Source organism: Uloborus diversus, chromosome 1 (assembly GCF_026930045.1).
Source record: "Uloborus diversus isolate 005 chromosome 1, Udiv.v.3.1, whole genome shotgun sequence".
In the NCBI taxonomy this organism is placed as follows: Eukaryota; Metazoa; Arthropoda; class Arachnida; order Araneae; family Uloboridae; genus Uloborus; species Uloborus diversus.
In genome coordinates, this window is record NC_072731.1 from 201,935,045 (window position 1) to 201,950,554 (window position 15,510).

At 32.0% G+C, this 15,510-nt stretch overlaps 1 protein-coding gene across 1 annotated transcript in view; it reads right to left on the bottom strand.

The window, feature by feature from the left end:
• Positions 1 to 919: 919 nt before the first annotated feature.
• The window catches only part of LOC129218171 (hemocytin-like), a 123,144-nt gene continuing 108,553 nt past the window's right edge, over positions 920 to 15,510 (bottom strand). Inside the window, exons 44-51 of the mRNA XM_054852388.1 lie at positions 15,190 to 15,312; positions 12,755 to 12,844; positions 9,561 to 9,683; positions 8,842 to 8,934; positions 8,248 to 8,373; positions 8,078 to 8,132; positions 3,179 to 3,331; positions 920 to 1,243 (exon numbers count right to left, since the gene is read on the bottom strand). Of these exons, the coding sequence (XP_054708363.1) occupies positions 1,047 to 1,243; positions 3,179 to 3,331; positions 8,078 to 8,132; positions 8,248 to 8,373; positions 8,842 to 8,934; positions 9,561 to 9,683; positions 12,755 to 12,844; positions 15,190 to 15,312 (960 nt within the window). The 3' untranslated portion in view covers positions 920 to 1,046. The remainder of the gene's footprint in view (positions 1,244 to 3,178; positions 3,332 to 8,077; positions 8,133 to 8,247; positions 8,374 to 8,841; positions 8,935 to 9,560; positions 9,684 to 12,754; positions 12,845 to 15,189; positions 15,313 to 15,510) is intronic.

A 15,510-nucleotide genomic window follows, 5' to 3' on the forward strand; every position in this document is an offset into this window, starting at 1 on the left:
TTGATATTTTCTTAGTTCAGTTTTAAACTAGTCGATTTGGATTGATTAAACTCAATGCATTGAAACTTTGTTAACATACATAGAATAAAAAACAGGGGCTGTTTTTGGCATTATGGGCTTATTTTGTATTGGATTATATTACTGAATTTTTAAGTTACTTTACATAGGATCATCATTAAACCAACATGGCTTTACATTAATGATTTAAATTCATGTTCATTCTATGCTGTTTTATATACGTTCAGCCTGAGCATTTGTTATTGCTTTGTCATTCTCGCAAATTTGACCTTTTTGTATCAGGATATATCAGACATTGAAATTTGGCGCATTTTTTCCACCCCTGCAGATTGTATTATTATTAAAAGTTGTTTCTAATAAATTTAAGTGCTTTTTCATTTCTGTAACATCTCATCGCAATCCTCTTAAAGAACATTAAAATTATCATCTGACTGTTTCTACAAAGATAAGTAACTTAGATTTGGAACGTAACTGTTTACAAACAATATTCTTTTAGTATTTTGCTATTTACCATGTATAAACCTTCAATTGGAGGAAAATGTATTAAATTGTATATAATGTTTGTGTGTTTCATAAAATGCACATGTTTAATTTATGTACTGATATCTTAATTGAAATAAATTTAAAAAAATAATTTGATTATTATTCTTTTTGCGTTATATTCCTGTAATATAACCATAGATAAGTTCGAATAGAGCAACCAGTTAACCTGCTTGTACTGGTGACTGACCAAGCCTATTCAAATAGAGTTATCGGTTAGTCCGTCGTATATGAAAACATTCACTTGCCGCACTAACCACTGCTAATCAAGCAACCAGGTTAATGTGTTGTTGTATTCCTACATACCCTATGTACTTACAGAGTGAAATTACACTAAATATACAAAATCACCTTAAAGCAATTAAAAATATTTTTATTTTGAAAAATGGTAAGTAAAGCACTAAATTTGCATTTTAGGATAAGTGCTGTTTTGATACTTGTTGGGGAAATATGTACAATTGGTTTTCAGTTGATACATAAGCATTTCATCAATATGGCTCCACTTGATTCAATGTTTCCAGTAGGGCTTTTTTACCTGGACCTGAACAAGAAGAACACTGACAGGAGAATGGTTGTTTATATATCTTTTCTACTTGTGTACCATCAGTGCAGTCCAATAAAATGCTTCGATCTTCCACCAGCGTTGGCAAACAGCAGTTACACACACTTTGGAAGTCTCCAACTACTGTAGAAAAAAGGATAATTAACTTTCCATGAAACATTAAAGAATCTGTGATTTTGTTTACAACGACATCTGATCTATGAATATAAAAACTTGTACTAAAATCTAAATTCTACAGCCAAATTACATAGGTACATATAGAAAGAAAACTTTTCAATCCAAAACATCATAGTTCTACTTTTAAAAAATGTAACTTACTCAAAAAGCTATTCCACAATACCTTATAAAAATCATTTATTTAAGAACAAGATATTGTAGCTATTGTTTTAACCCCTTGAGGACCAGCGCACAAAAAACAAAGCGCAGCCACGGGACCGAACGTTCCGAAATGGAACGCCTCCATTGGCCTGAGCATTTACAGCAGTTAAGCCTAACTTCACAAAAATATTCATCTCAAAATAATGACTTCAAATTTTTTAGTAGCATAAACAATGTACTACTGATTACTAGTTATTAATATAAAGAATATGACATTATTAGAAGGGAGTAAAAACAAGTAGAATACGAAAATTTAACTATGCGCACAAAACTAAATGATATGCGCACAAAAACAAAGTTACAAACATTGTGAGTGCAGAATCAAAGAAAAAGAAATGTAGCAATAATAATCTGTATATAATGTAATTTTAATTAAAGGACTTGGTGTCAATGAATTTCAACTAGTTAAATTCCCTGGCGACAAGTCTCAAAATAGCTTCATAATGCACTCGAAAACATTCCCGTTCACTCGCTTCGCCAAACATTTTGTTGTAGTTTTCCAGTCTCCAAATGAAAAAGAATAAATAAGAACAAAATTAGAAAGGATTCAAAAATAATCATGAGCTTCAATGCCTCTTTAAATCATTCGCGGGGAATCCAAGTATAGTCTGGAACACATAAGCAAAAATATTTTAACCTTCCTCCCCTCCCCCATAATTTATTCAGCTAGATGTATATCTCTTTCAATTACCGGTAACAAAAAAAAGAAGCAGCAAAGATATAAACAAGATCAATGGAGACCTTATAAATCATATGCGCAGAGCTGCAGAACTATTCACTGTCTGTTTACATTAATAAATCTATCCTATTGAGAGGCCCAAACAAGAAACTGACGCCTGTACATGAAGGTCAAATACCACGTGACTCGAATATGATGAAAGTTATAGCCATTTAGCGCCATCTATTATGGTTGAAACATTCAATTTAATCGTTCCATTTCGAGAAAGCATATATGTGACGTTGGGAGGTCAGCGTGGATCAGAGCGTGTAGCAGGGAAGTGCCGCTGGGCTGATAAGAGAGGAACTGTTGCGTCTCACAGGTTAATGGTTCTTATCAAGGGCAGATTTAATATCATAGTTAAAAATAAATAAAGAAATAACCTTAATTCTTTCCTACTTCTGCATCTTTAAAACTCCAAAGGAACTGCTAATGTTTTGGTTGGAATTAATATATTTTAAATATGAGGCTAATACTGCTATTGCAAATAAGGACCAGCCAAGCAGAGCTTAGAACCTGCTGATGGTAAACTGTCTTGCATTTGAACTTACTATTTTATGCACTATGCTTTGAAATAATGATAACTGTTCATTTAGGTGTATTTTTCTTAACTACAGAGACTTAGTGCATTTGATGGCTCAGAACAGAACCACGCTGATAGTGTCTGCCCACGGTTGCCATGGAATTGGCAAATGTCCAGCTAAGCTGAATCTATCTGAATGAGGGGGAAAACTAAAAATTGGATGTGCATGTTTTGTTTAAATCAATGTGATTCTTAATTTAGAGGCTAGCATACATATGCAAAAGTTGGCATCCCTGAAAACAAATAGACATGCCCATTCCAGCTTGTAAACCGGATGTTAGCCTTTCCATCGCATCAATGGTCAGACTTTTAGTTCAGGTCAGACACATTTCATTATAAATAATAGACAATAAAAACAATTTAATGAAAAAAAACTTACAGTTGGAATAGGATGAGTCTGTTGCACAGGTCCCACTACATTTTGTCAGGTCTGGCAATACTTGCTCATTAGTGCATGTTCCTTTCTTTGTGTCTACGTAGCTGAAGTATCCCCTTGTTTCATAGATAGGCACTTGTACAACAGAGCATGTAACTGGAAAAAATAAACAATATAATTTTTCAAAAGAGCTTAGCTGTTAACTCTGAGTTTAGTTCATAATTAAAATTTTTGAATGGAATTAACGATTTCAAAGCCTTTTGATGTAAAATGAGTGCAAAAGTTATTCATTGCTTTATTTTGTGAGCAAGCTCGAATTTTAGGTTGGTGATCTGTTGCGAAAAATTTGATTAGATGAACCCCTCTCTCTCTCTGTATGAATAATTTGTGTTCAAACTTTTGAAACACGTACTGCTCTTTAAACTTTGTTAACAACATAAACAAGAAGCTTATTGTGTTTGAGGTATGTTGTAATTATTTTTTAAACTTAAAAATTATTATTCTTGTTTCTATCCAACTGTAGACTAAAAAAATAAATATAATTAATTTGTCCTTCATTTGCTGGTTACTTATATAGTCTGATGTTTAAATCTTCCCGTTAGCAGTGATCTGAGTGTCAAGCTTCTGATTGGAATGTGCAGTATGTTCATAAACTAATCAATGGATAATTTATAGAATAGTGAACTTTTTGGGGTTTCTTAAACCTTATCAGACTTATCTTTAACCAACTTCAAAAAAGGAGGTTATGATTTTGTATTGCGGATTTTTATGTATGTTTTCGAATTATTCCAACCCTACTGGACCGATTTGAAAAAAAAAAAAAAATTGTTTTGAAGGGTATACTTCCCAGATGGTCCCATTGTAATTTGGTCTGGATCTGATAAGGGGTCCCAGAGAAATCCAAGAAACTTTAAATTTCATACGTCACGGTCACGTGGTTTTGCTGTGATTGGTGTATTTTACACTTAAGGTTTAGGCTTTCTCTTGAACGATATATAATTCTTGCGGCACATGGATGATTAACTTTTGCAACGCTGCACCACCTGTTAATTTTTTATTATAGGTGTTACTAATGTATTTATTACTGCGTAGCAAAAACAGTAAATTAAATATATTTTGCTACTTTAATAGTTGAATCAATTACCTCAATATTTTATTTACTAATAAATAACTTTATTATGGCATTAAAATATAAAGTTCTTTATTTAATATTCCAATTTTTAAATATATTTAGTGTTCAATTGAGGAGGAATTGAATACAGAACACCCCCCCCCCCCACACACAATTTAATTTATATTCTTTAATAATATACATTATAACTGTGTATGATTTCTGAAGTTTGACCAATATTCTGGATTTACTATTTCACGATGCTGCCAGTTCAATTTGAAATTAGGGTTATATTAATTAGCAGGCTTCAAAAAAAGGAGGAAGTTCTGAACTCGTCGGATTTTTTTTCCTTTGTACAATGTTCCATAAATACTCGAAGACACCTGTACTCAGGGGCGTGCACAGGGAGGGGGGAGGTACACCTGTTGGCCCAGGCCCGAGCCTGGAAGGGGCCCAATATTTTTGTAACTAACGGTGGGGTAAACAATATGGAGAGGGGCCCGGAAAAGTCATTTGTGATGTGCTCCAAAATTTCTGTGCACGCCCCTGCCTGTACCGATAAGGAAAAGTCTTTTTTTGTTTGAAACAGCATAGTTCCATGGTGGTCTAATGTTAATCAAGTTCAGGTTTGATGAAATTGAGGGAACTCTTCAAATATCATACTCACATTTAAATCGATTTGTACTTTATTAACTTTGTATATCCTCTCACTTAGTGAACCGGTTTTTATGCTTTTTTTTTGTTTAGTGGTGGTTTTGTTTAGGGGTGGTCTAACTTAGGTTCCAAATCTGTGATTTACCCTATTTGTTCTTTAAGGAAAAGTTAAGGGTAAAACATGCAATTTCCCTCACAAACGATTAAATATAAAACCCATTGATAAACAAAGGCCATAAAACAAAGCTATATACTTTCTTTACCTTTAGTTAAAGAAATTAGTAAAAAAAAATATATTATTAAGAGCAATGATAATGAAAATTTTGAATTAAGGATTCTTTGAAGCAAACATAAAATTCATTGTAGTGGAATTTTCAATCTTCGTCTATAGTGGGGCCATGTGAAGAAACATGCGACTTTTATCACGAGTTACAAGACACGTATTGCGAAACATAAATTACAATTTACAATATTACAATTCTAAAATTTACAATTTTACAAATTTAAACTTAAAGCGATTTCTTTTTTTTTAGTGACTCGTGCATTTGCTTTTGGAAAGCAAACTTTGATAAAGTTGAACAAATGATGAAGACAATTTTTTTTGTACATTAGTTATGCATTTGAAAAAGCCTTTCTTCACAGTCGTCGGAAGTCTCCGAGACGCTCGCGGTGTTATTTACACCACTTAAAAGCAAAAAATAAATTACTTTTAAATAAAAAAAAAAACGCCTTCAAAAAATACCCAGGAACTAAAAAGCAAAAAATTAACTGATTACACTTACATTCTATTTCCTACCCAAACATAGAAATGAAATTTATTTTACAATTTCAGTACAAAAATCAACTAAACTAAACACTGCATTATAAAATAAACACTGATTTAAACTACTATACGATGAATTATTTTAAATACCTAACTAATTGTATACGATCTCTTAATTTTTAATAACCTTTTGAAGTCAGGGCCTCCTATAAACTACTACCTAACGTAACAGTAGGTTTAGTTTTAAAGACTAATTTCGCGTATAGTTAAATTAGTGTTTAATTCAGGATTCAGTGGGTTGTCAGTTATGTTATGTAGTTGTTTATAGGAGGCCCTGACTTCAAAAGGTTATTAAGAATTAAAAGATCGTATATAATTAGTTAGGTAGTTAAAATAATTCATCATATAGTAATTTAAATCAGTGTTTATTTTATAATTCGGTGTTTAGTTTAGTTGATTTTTTACCGGAATTGTAAAATAAATTTCATTTCTATGTTTGGGTAGGAAATAGAATGTAAGTGAATCAGTTATTTTTTGCTTTTTAGTTTCTGGGTATCTTTTGAAGGCGATTTTTTTTTAATTTAAAAGTAATTTCTTATACAAATACAAATACAAAAGTGACGACCAGCAACAGGCTCTGGGCCCAGCTAGACTGGTCCCAGTCAATTTACAATCCCCAGTGAAGATCAATGGCCCTCTTAAAACTGTCTACTCCTTTGCTCATTACCACCTCTTCCGGTAAACTGTTCCAAGGTTCCACTACCCTGCTAAAATAATAATTTTTCCTAATATCCATGTTAGCCTGAGATTTAAATAGCTTAAAATAATGACCCCTTGTCCTGTTTTCAGTGCTAAACTTTAGCCCCGTAACATCTTTCGTTTTAATAAATTTAAACAGCTGAATCATGTCCCCTCGGTCTCTTCTTTGCTCAAGACTGTACATTTTTAGCCTTCTAAGCCTGGAATCATAATCTAATTGGGAAAGTCCACTTATTAGCCTTGTAGCCCGCCTTTGAACCCTTTCCAATACATTAATGTCTTTCTTAAGATAAGGAGACCAAAACTGAACAGCATACTCCAAATGGGGTCTTACCAAACTTCTATATAAGGGCAGAAGAACTTCTTTAGATTTATTTGAAATAGATCTATTGATAAACCCAAGCATCTTATTGGCATATCTTTTATAACATGAACTAGCTTCAGTATTATTAGGAGAGCACCATTATTTACTAGAGATTACCCAATCTGCCTGCTATTGTGATTTTGCTAGTCAATGTCTCCAGGGAACTAGTGAGCAGGTTCCGAGTGACTAATGCTACTCACTTGGAAATGCATTTGTGGCATTTCATGCCCAAATGATGTTACGGAGAGAGGGGGGGGGGGGGGGTATGGACATTAGTTAAATTAAATCCAAAAATATTTTTTTTTACTAATAGTGTATCCTAACCTGATGATTAATTTAAACCTGCCAACCCTCCTTCATTTTAACCCACATACAGGATCAAATCTTCTGCATTTTGCTCTCCTACTTTGGAATGAATGTATTTTCAGCCGTATCCGAAGCAATTACGTCATGTCGGGAGTGAGCCTTTTTATAACATGAGCTCTGCATCCATCAAATCTTGCTTTGTTTTCGAAAGGAAATAATCTACAAAATTGTTAGGGACTTTTTTATGAACTTATTGGTTTTTACTTTAAAAAATAAATTGTAATTATTATTTTACAGTAATGCTATGGTGCAGTTTTGAATATAATTGTTTAATTTTAAAATTTTTGTTTGTTCAATAATTGATTAAATTTTATCATTATGTAAAACAATAATGTAATGTAAAATCTTCTGCATTTAGAAAGAGAGGTTGGCAGGTATGTTAATTTATGCACACCACTAACAGAGTGGCACAATGGTTAGGCCCTTATGCCCAAATGCACAGGTTCAAACCTGATTTCAGACGATGGATTTTCAAAATGCAGAAAATTGTCAACATACATGTATTATTATATGGCTTGAATACTCTCGGAAAAATTAATCTCTTTGTAGTTGCATCACGAGAGCTCAGGTGCCTCCGTCTGGGGCGAAACGAGATGACAAAAAGTGGTAATGGCTGTTCACCAATAGATATGCCGCTTGAAAGAACGGATGCCAGCCTCGTCTAATTGGATGCACTTTGTTAATTACCGGAAACTAATTAGATTTATGATTCTCTCTCATCATGATTAATGCACATGGCATCTAACATACCCACTTGCATATGTTCTAGCTGCTTACAATGAAACGTAATAGTTACAATGGAAGAAGCACAATAATTAAAATTAACAATATTATTTTATATTTATATAAAATAATACTGGCACAATATTTTAAAATTTTTCTTACCCTTTGACTTCTTGCAATAAGAACAACATCCATGTGGATCGGTTTTAACATTTTCCTACAAAATAAATCACATTTACAAGTTAATTTTGCGAAAAAAAAAAAATAATAAAATACAACAGCGAACTAAGTTACAATTGAAGAGAGAACAATTATGTTAGTTAAAAACATACAGGAGGGCAATCATCCGGCATCACTGGACAACTTTCTCCGCGATAAGAAATAAGAGTTCCATTTTCATTGGCCGTACATGTGGCAGTAAAGCAAGGTTTTGTTGCAGATATCCAGGAGGCACCATCCTGAAAGTAAGTGAACAAAAATTAATAAGTAAACATATCAAAACCATCCCAGAGTTTTCCCCTCCCCTAAATTAGTAGGATGAAGGTTAGTGAGGAAAAACAAACCATTGATGTAGCATATGAAACAAACATTTAGTATATGAATAAAACTGTTAACTTTCTTTTGCTTTCTCAACCTTTTTCTATGTTATGCATGGTGTACAAATATGGTACTACCACATCTGTCCACTGTATAACATCAAAGGTGGCGAGGAGTTATCTAATGGGCCATTCAACGAAAAATCTGTTATTTTGTCTCGCGCGTGACAGCTCATATACTTCATTAAAAATTTATTGTTTTAAAAGCTTTTCGCTTATGAAATGACACATACGTTCAGCGGCAGCTGCTGCAAGAAATTTAACTAATTACAATCACATCAAGTAACAAATATTGTTTCCAAAAAATTTGCTCAACTATGCATTTCTTACCTCATACAAAATTCCATTTTCTTCACAGGCTACAGCTTTGCATATTCCGCAACATTTCGATGATTCTGGGGAAGCTTTCACATAGATGGCATTCTACACAAAAACAAAAATAAAGTCATAATCATAATGGCTATAAATGAAGTGTTTACTTTTGTAAATAAAGTTTTGAGTTTTGCATTGCAAGTGGCTATCAAAAAAAATTTTTTTTTTTTTTCAACATAACAAACGTTCTAAAGAGATTCAAAATCCAAAGCAGTTAGAAAAAGAACAAAACACTCTGCCACAGATAGGTGATAAAACATAACAAGGTCACTTCCTGCAGGCTGTAGTTAACCTTATTTAAATTTCTATAATTATTTTATGATTGCTACAAGTTATTTGAAAGCTTTGTAGACTCTACTGCAGTGGTTGGAAGCACAGTATGAGAAATAGACCTTAATGATGTTAGCCACAAGCTGCACCTTTTTCATAGTTGGGTTTAATGTTTCTCTTTGCAAGATTACATACAAGATCTACCTTAAATATTACTTTTGCTGAAATATGTGGAGAAAAAGTATGCAGAAAAAGAAAAAAAAGTTTTTGACCGAATCCTTGTTTTAGCAAAACTAAATCTCAACTTACTTCAAAAACCTTCAATATATTATTATACAAGAAATTTGGATTAGAGAGGGAGTTAAATTACTTAAGCAATAGAAAATTGGCATTTCAAAAATATTTACCTCTGGGCATATCTCATCACAGATGGTAGTTTTCTCTAAGCGAATAGCTTCACCTTTCTCATCAGTTACACACTGGTATGACTTGCATTTGTCACCAGCAGCAGAAGGCCATTCTTCTCCAATCTGCAACACATATTACAAATATTATTTATTTTAATCTTGTTTATGATAATGTGTTGCATTAGGCTGATCTTCCTCAAAATTATAACTGTATCTAAATTCATCTAAAATTTTCTTTTTCCTTTCTAAAAAACCTTCAAGGGCCAACTGTATTCATAAGCCAGTTTTAAGATAAAAATGTCCAATTCTTTGCAAAAGTTCTTATAATTAGCGCTTTTTTATTTTCATAACTTTATGGACAAAATTTTGATTATTTAAAATGTTTTCTATTAAACATTTTAAAGAAGCAACTTGTATAATTCCCAAATCTCCTGTAATTATGTATTTATGCTCTTTATTAATATAGTTATTATAAATCGCTTTGTTATCCTTACAACTACCTTTACAATCCTACTCTTGTATTTGTTTAATATTTTTGCTGAAATAGCTGTAGTTACATAAAAGCTTTTCAAAATTCGTAGTCTAACTTTTTATTTTTAAAGGAAATAACAAAAATTTCCCTGGTAACTTGGGTGGTTTATTGAACTTACTTATATCTGTTTTCAACTTTTACTTTAAGAGATCTGGTATAGTGTCATCAACAACTTTGTTCTGAAAGACAAGCATGTTTCAAAGTCTCAAAACTGCCATACATTAATTTCAGACTTAAAACATCTTGTAAGATGGTAAATACAGTTGACTCTCTGTTTAACTATGCTCTATTTAACGACTTTCTCTATTTAATGACGGCTTTTCACGGTCCCAGATCAGGGGCGCAACCAGGGGGGGGGCACAGGGCCCGTGCCCCCCTCAGAACGCTAATTTGAACAAATTTCAAAAATACTCTTTTTTTATAATTAGAATGAAGATGAATGCGCTTTGAGAAAACGAAGTGGTTCCAAAGTAAGCAGGGACGATGAGAGGTCATTTAAAACTTCCCCCTCTCTCCTTTTCGGCATTTATTTTTTCTGTAGTTAGTAGAGGTGCGACATCGATGGCAAAACATCAATGTTCCCAAACATCGATGTTAGAAATTAAAACATCGATGATATTGATACATCGACCTTAAAACATCGATCTTTTTATCTTATATAACATACATTTTTGAATATACTACACTAATTTAAGCAATACAAAAGATTACGTCCCCGACGAATATATTGAAAATACTGAGCCTCAAATCATGAATATAATTTAATAAGAATAATTTCTCAACATCTCAGTATTATAGTAAGCCAAAAATTGATAATAAGACACGCACGGATTAATACAAACTAGTCATAGTAATAAGAAAATATTTTCAAACTGAATAAAACTAGAAGTAAATTTATATCAAAAAAGAACATAAGAAAAAATGTATTATAGCACTTACCGTCAGTTGAATGATGAGAAAAAGTCGTGCTAATTGTTTTAAAAATACAAAATTAATTCTAACAATTATTATTAAGAGCAAGAAATATGTGTTGTACAGTTCGTTATTAATTAAACACAAATTGTAAGTACTAGAGGGACGACTTGTTGGGGGAAATCGATAAGTAACCGCGAATATTGGTGTTGACAGTTTGGAGAAAAAGAAATTTGTTTACTTTGTTCCCCAGTAGAGCATTTCTCTTTTCGCAGACTATCCCACCAGTCAGAGAAACATCTCTTTCCGATGGAACAGAAGTTATTATCACTCTCAAATACTTTAAAGCAACTTTTACCAGCTCTAAATTTTTAAAGTTATAATTTTCACCGTAGTAACGTATACGATTTTCCTATAGTTTAATAACTGGAGCCTTGAAACAGACTGCAAGTTCTGGCACCAGACTACCAGTGTCAGGTTCTTCCAATAGCTTTGACCTCTTCCTCACTCTCTAGTTAATCTTCTACTATCTTGTAGTGATCATCCCAAAAGTTATCCTCGACACAGAAAAATTGATCTTATAAAATGGGTGCAAAAAAAATTTTTTTTTTTGTGGAACTCAATAAGTAAACTTAACTACCTAGAGAGAAAATTGGAGCAAATTTTATGATAATTTTTGATTAAAATGCAAAAACATCAACATCGGAGAAACATCGAAACCAAAACATCGATGGTCCAAAAACGTCGTGTTTTAACAAAAACATTGATGTTTCCAAACCATCGACATCAATGTCGCACCCCTAGTAGTTAGGAACTAATCGTTCATTACACTGCCTATTTCTTCTGCTACCATGGAGCGATCGGTTTCAACATTACGCCGTCTCAATTCCTGTTTAAAAAGCACAATGATGCAAGAACGCTTAAATGGATTAGCACAGCTTTGTATCAACAAAGATATAAATGCAGAACCAGATGAGTTTATTGAAGAATTAACCAAGAAACAATGACCGTTAAACTTTGTACTGTATACAATAAGACACTTTTATAAGTGTACATATTCAATGTGGATATTTAGGATTCATCAAGTGTAAGTGATTTTATTGATTATTTTGTTGTATTTTTAAGTGATTTCATGCCATTTTAACGTCTTCCTTTTTTTTCTTTCCTTGAATGATCTTAAAAATATGAATAGTTTAGAGCTTTTGGTGATAAAAATTCGTGTGCATTTTGATTTATTTCATTAATATAGTAAACGAAGTAATAACAAGTATTGATTTCCCTTTATTAATTTGAACATCTTACCGCCATACTGTTGTTTCAAGTACTTTAAAGTTTATTCTTAACGTGCTTTCAATTCTGGCATAAGAACTATTAATGTTTTTGCAACAGTGTTTGAATAAATTGCAAAACTTATACAATTTTAAGGAATTTTACTAAATAATATTAATAATAATAATAAATATATATTGATGTAGAGAACGCTGATAGTCTTGTGAAAAAAAAAATTGCCCCCCCCCCCTAAAAATATTTTCTAGTTGCGCCTCTGTCCCAGATGATCCACTGTAGTGTTAAAAGCATTCTATTTAAGGACGCTTTCTACTTAAGGACGATTTTTTGTGAAGTCGTTAAACAAAGAGCCACGTATCTTTTTTCGATGACACAAAATTTTTCAATTAAAGAAGTAAAAGTGTGAAGAAAAAACAAAAATTATGTGCTGTATGAAGGATGATTGAAATGTTAAAACACTAACCTCATATATTTTTTCATTCACAAGACAAGAGGTCCTGTGAAATTTTGGACAACAAATTCCAGGCAATCGTGTTTCTACATAAACATAGCTCTGAAATGGAAGATATTTCCATATGTAACTTCTACATTCAAAATTGTTATCAATTTAATTCACTTGTAAATCAATAAACAGTTCAAAATTTTGAATTGTACATGAAAAAATGATAAGTCATGAAATTAAGAAACTATCAATTAAAAAAGACATTGGATTTTTTTTTTTTTTTTTGCGTAGCAAATTACTTTGACTAGCAAAATTTTAACTTATAGCACAAAATAATTTATACATGTCAGGAATAAATTAAGGAAACATTTAGTTCAATTGTTTTACATGTGATGATGTAATCACCCCATATTCTTACAGCAAAACAAAATGTTTACTAACATAGCTATTGATCCGAGGGGAAATCTATGGATATAATATTTAAAGTAATAACATTGCAGTTTAAAAAAGAAATTTCAACAGGGACAACTATTGGGCTGGAATTTTGCCAAAAAGTGAAAACTGACTCAAGGGGAAACATGAAAGCACGGTGATACAACAAATGCATACAGTATAACCTCATTTAACGATCGTCAAGGAACTGGAAAAAGTTATCGTTAAGTCAAGGATACGATTAAATCAAGGAACATAGACATTTAATGTCAGATCCGGACCAGTGAAAGGTATACTTAATCATTAAATTGAGGAAATTGTTAAATCAAAGTTTAACTGTATATAGAAATAAATACATACAGCAAATGTATGTAAAGTGAACTTGCTTAAGAAGTTTTCTAGGCGACCAGGAGAAAAAAAGTTCTTAAAGAGGAAGTTCTTATACAGAAAACAAATAATTATAAATGATCAATTCCTTGTTTAAAAATTGCGGTAATTTTTATTACTTTAAACATCTAGCTAAAAACAGTTATTTTGCACAAATCTTGAGCACTACTTTTTAAAAAAATGCCCACGTTAAATATTATGTTTTTATGACTTCAACTTCTTACAAACAGCTCATTTTTACTCTGATAAATTCAGCCTTTCTTTGAATGAGAAAAAGTGATTACAATGAAGACCATTAACTCTTTCTCAGTGGGAAAGAATTCCCATTCATCACAATTCCCCCAGCATTATTCATATAAGAAAAGTTTAAACTACACCACTGCAGAGAGAAGAGAAATAAAATTTACAGTGGTAAAGGCGAGCATGGTGTGTGCCTTGACTGTCTGTGTCATGAACTTGCAAGGAAATCTAGAAACATGTTTTGAAAGTGCAATGAGAGAAGAATCCTATTTTTATTAAAAAATCTCTTCCTTTATTTCTTGCACTTAAAAAGAGAGCCTGTAGTGCTGAAACAGGTAGCAATAAACGACTCAGAAACCATTCGATAAAAACTAATCAAACAGAAAATGTCTACATCATTCTTCAGCAATTTCATCTTCTCAGCCTTAATTTATTATTGAAGGTCAAAAGAGGATAAGAAAGTATTAAATTTTTTAATTAGTGGAAAAATAAGAAAGCAAGTAAAGTAAGAAGTACAAGCAAATACCAAATAGAATATTACAATATTCAGAGACTGCTTTTTTACTCATTAGCAATCTGGAATAGCTATAACATAGCTGAACTAAATCTTCGTTAAAAGTAACAAGCACTAAAATAATTTTAAATTTCAGTGAAAATGAAAACGTCGTAGGTGAGAAAAAAAAATTAAAAAAATAAGCTTCTTAAAAGGTAAAATTGTAGAAAAGGAAGAATTGTAACCAAGGGGAAAATACTTCCAAAGTGTTTATACTTTTTAAGCAGGAATTTCTCAGGCGGGTTTTATTATATTTAAAATTAGTTTGATTAAAATTATTTAAAGTTATCCAACTAGCAACAAATAAGTGTTGGCTTAAAACTAACTTCTTCTAATTCAAATACAATAATAATGACAAATTAGGGACTCGGGATCAACCTTGCTGCTTTGAATCCATACATCAATCCTTCCATGAAAACCAAGAGTAGTCTTACAATGATTCACCCTATTGTAAGTAACAACTCGTGGAAAATTATTCAAAAGGCTAGCAACCCTATTTCAGGAAGGAAATTTTTCCTAATTTCATGGCTTGTCTTGGATTTGAATATGATTTAACCTTCCCCGATTTAACAATTTTTTCAATTTAAAGATACATTTCACTGGTCCAGATTCGACTGCACTAAATGTCTATGCTCCGCCATTTAACGTTATCCTTGATTTAACGATAACTTTTTTTCAGTCCCTTGACAACCATCAAATAAGGGTTATACTGTAATTCAAAGAATAGGCTTTGGTTCTACCTCCCACGTTACTTATATGCAATCCAATAAATAAATAATGTAAATTTGAAATTTTCTTTTAAAATTTGTGCCTTATTTGTGTTGGATTAATGAACTTTACAAACCTCAATATCAGGGAATTCTTTTTCATCTGGACAAATTTCTTCTCTGCAAGTGAAAGTCAGTTGTCCATCAGAATCAATGCAGAAACATTCTTTGCATAATCCATCATGCCAAGAAGATCCCAGCTAAGAAAATAACATTTTATTACAATTTTTAAAGGTAGTTTTTGGATAATTATTCAAAACATATTACTTTTGAATTTATTTATGCAGTGCATTGGTTGACCAATTTGTATTGATCAAAAGTTTAAAGCTTTTAAACTTTATATGTGTGATTTGAAACGGTAACAAATCAAGCCCTAAAAATTATAGCCAATTTAAGCT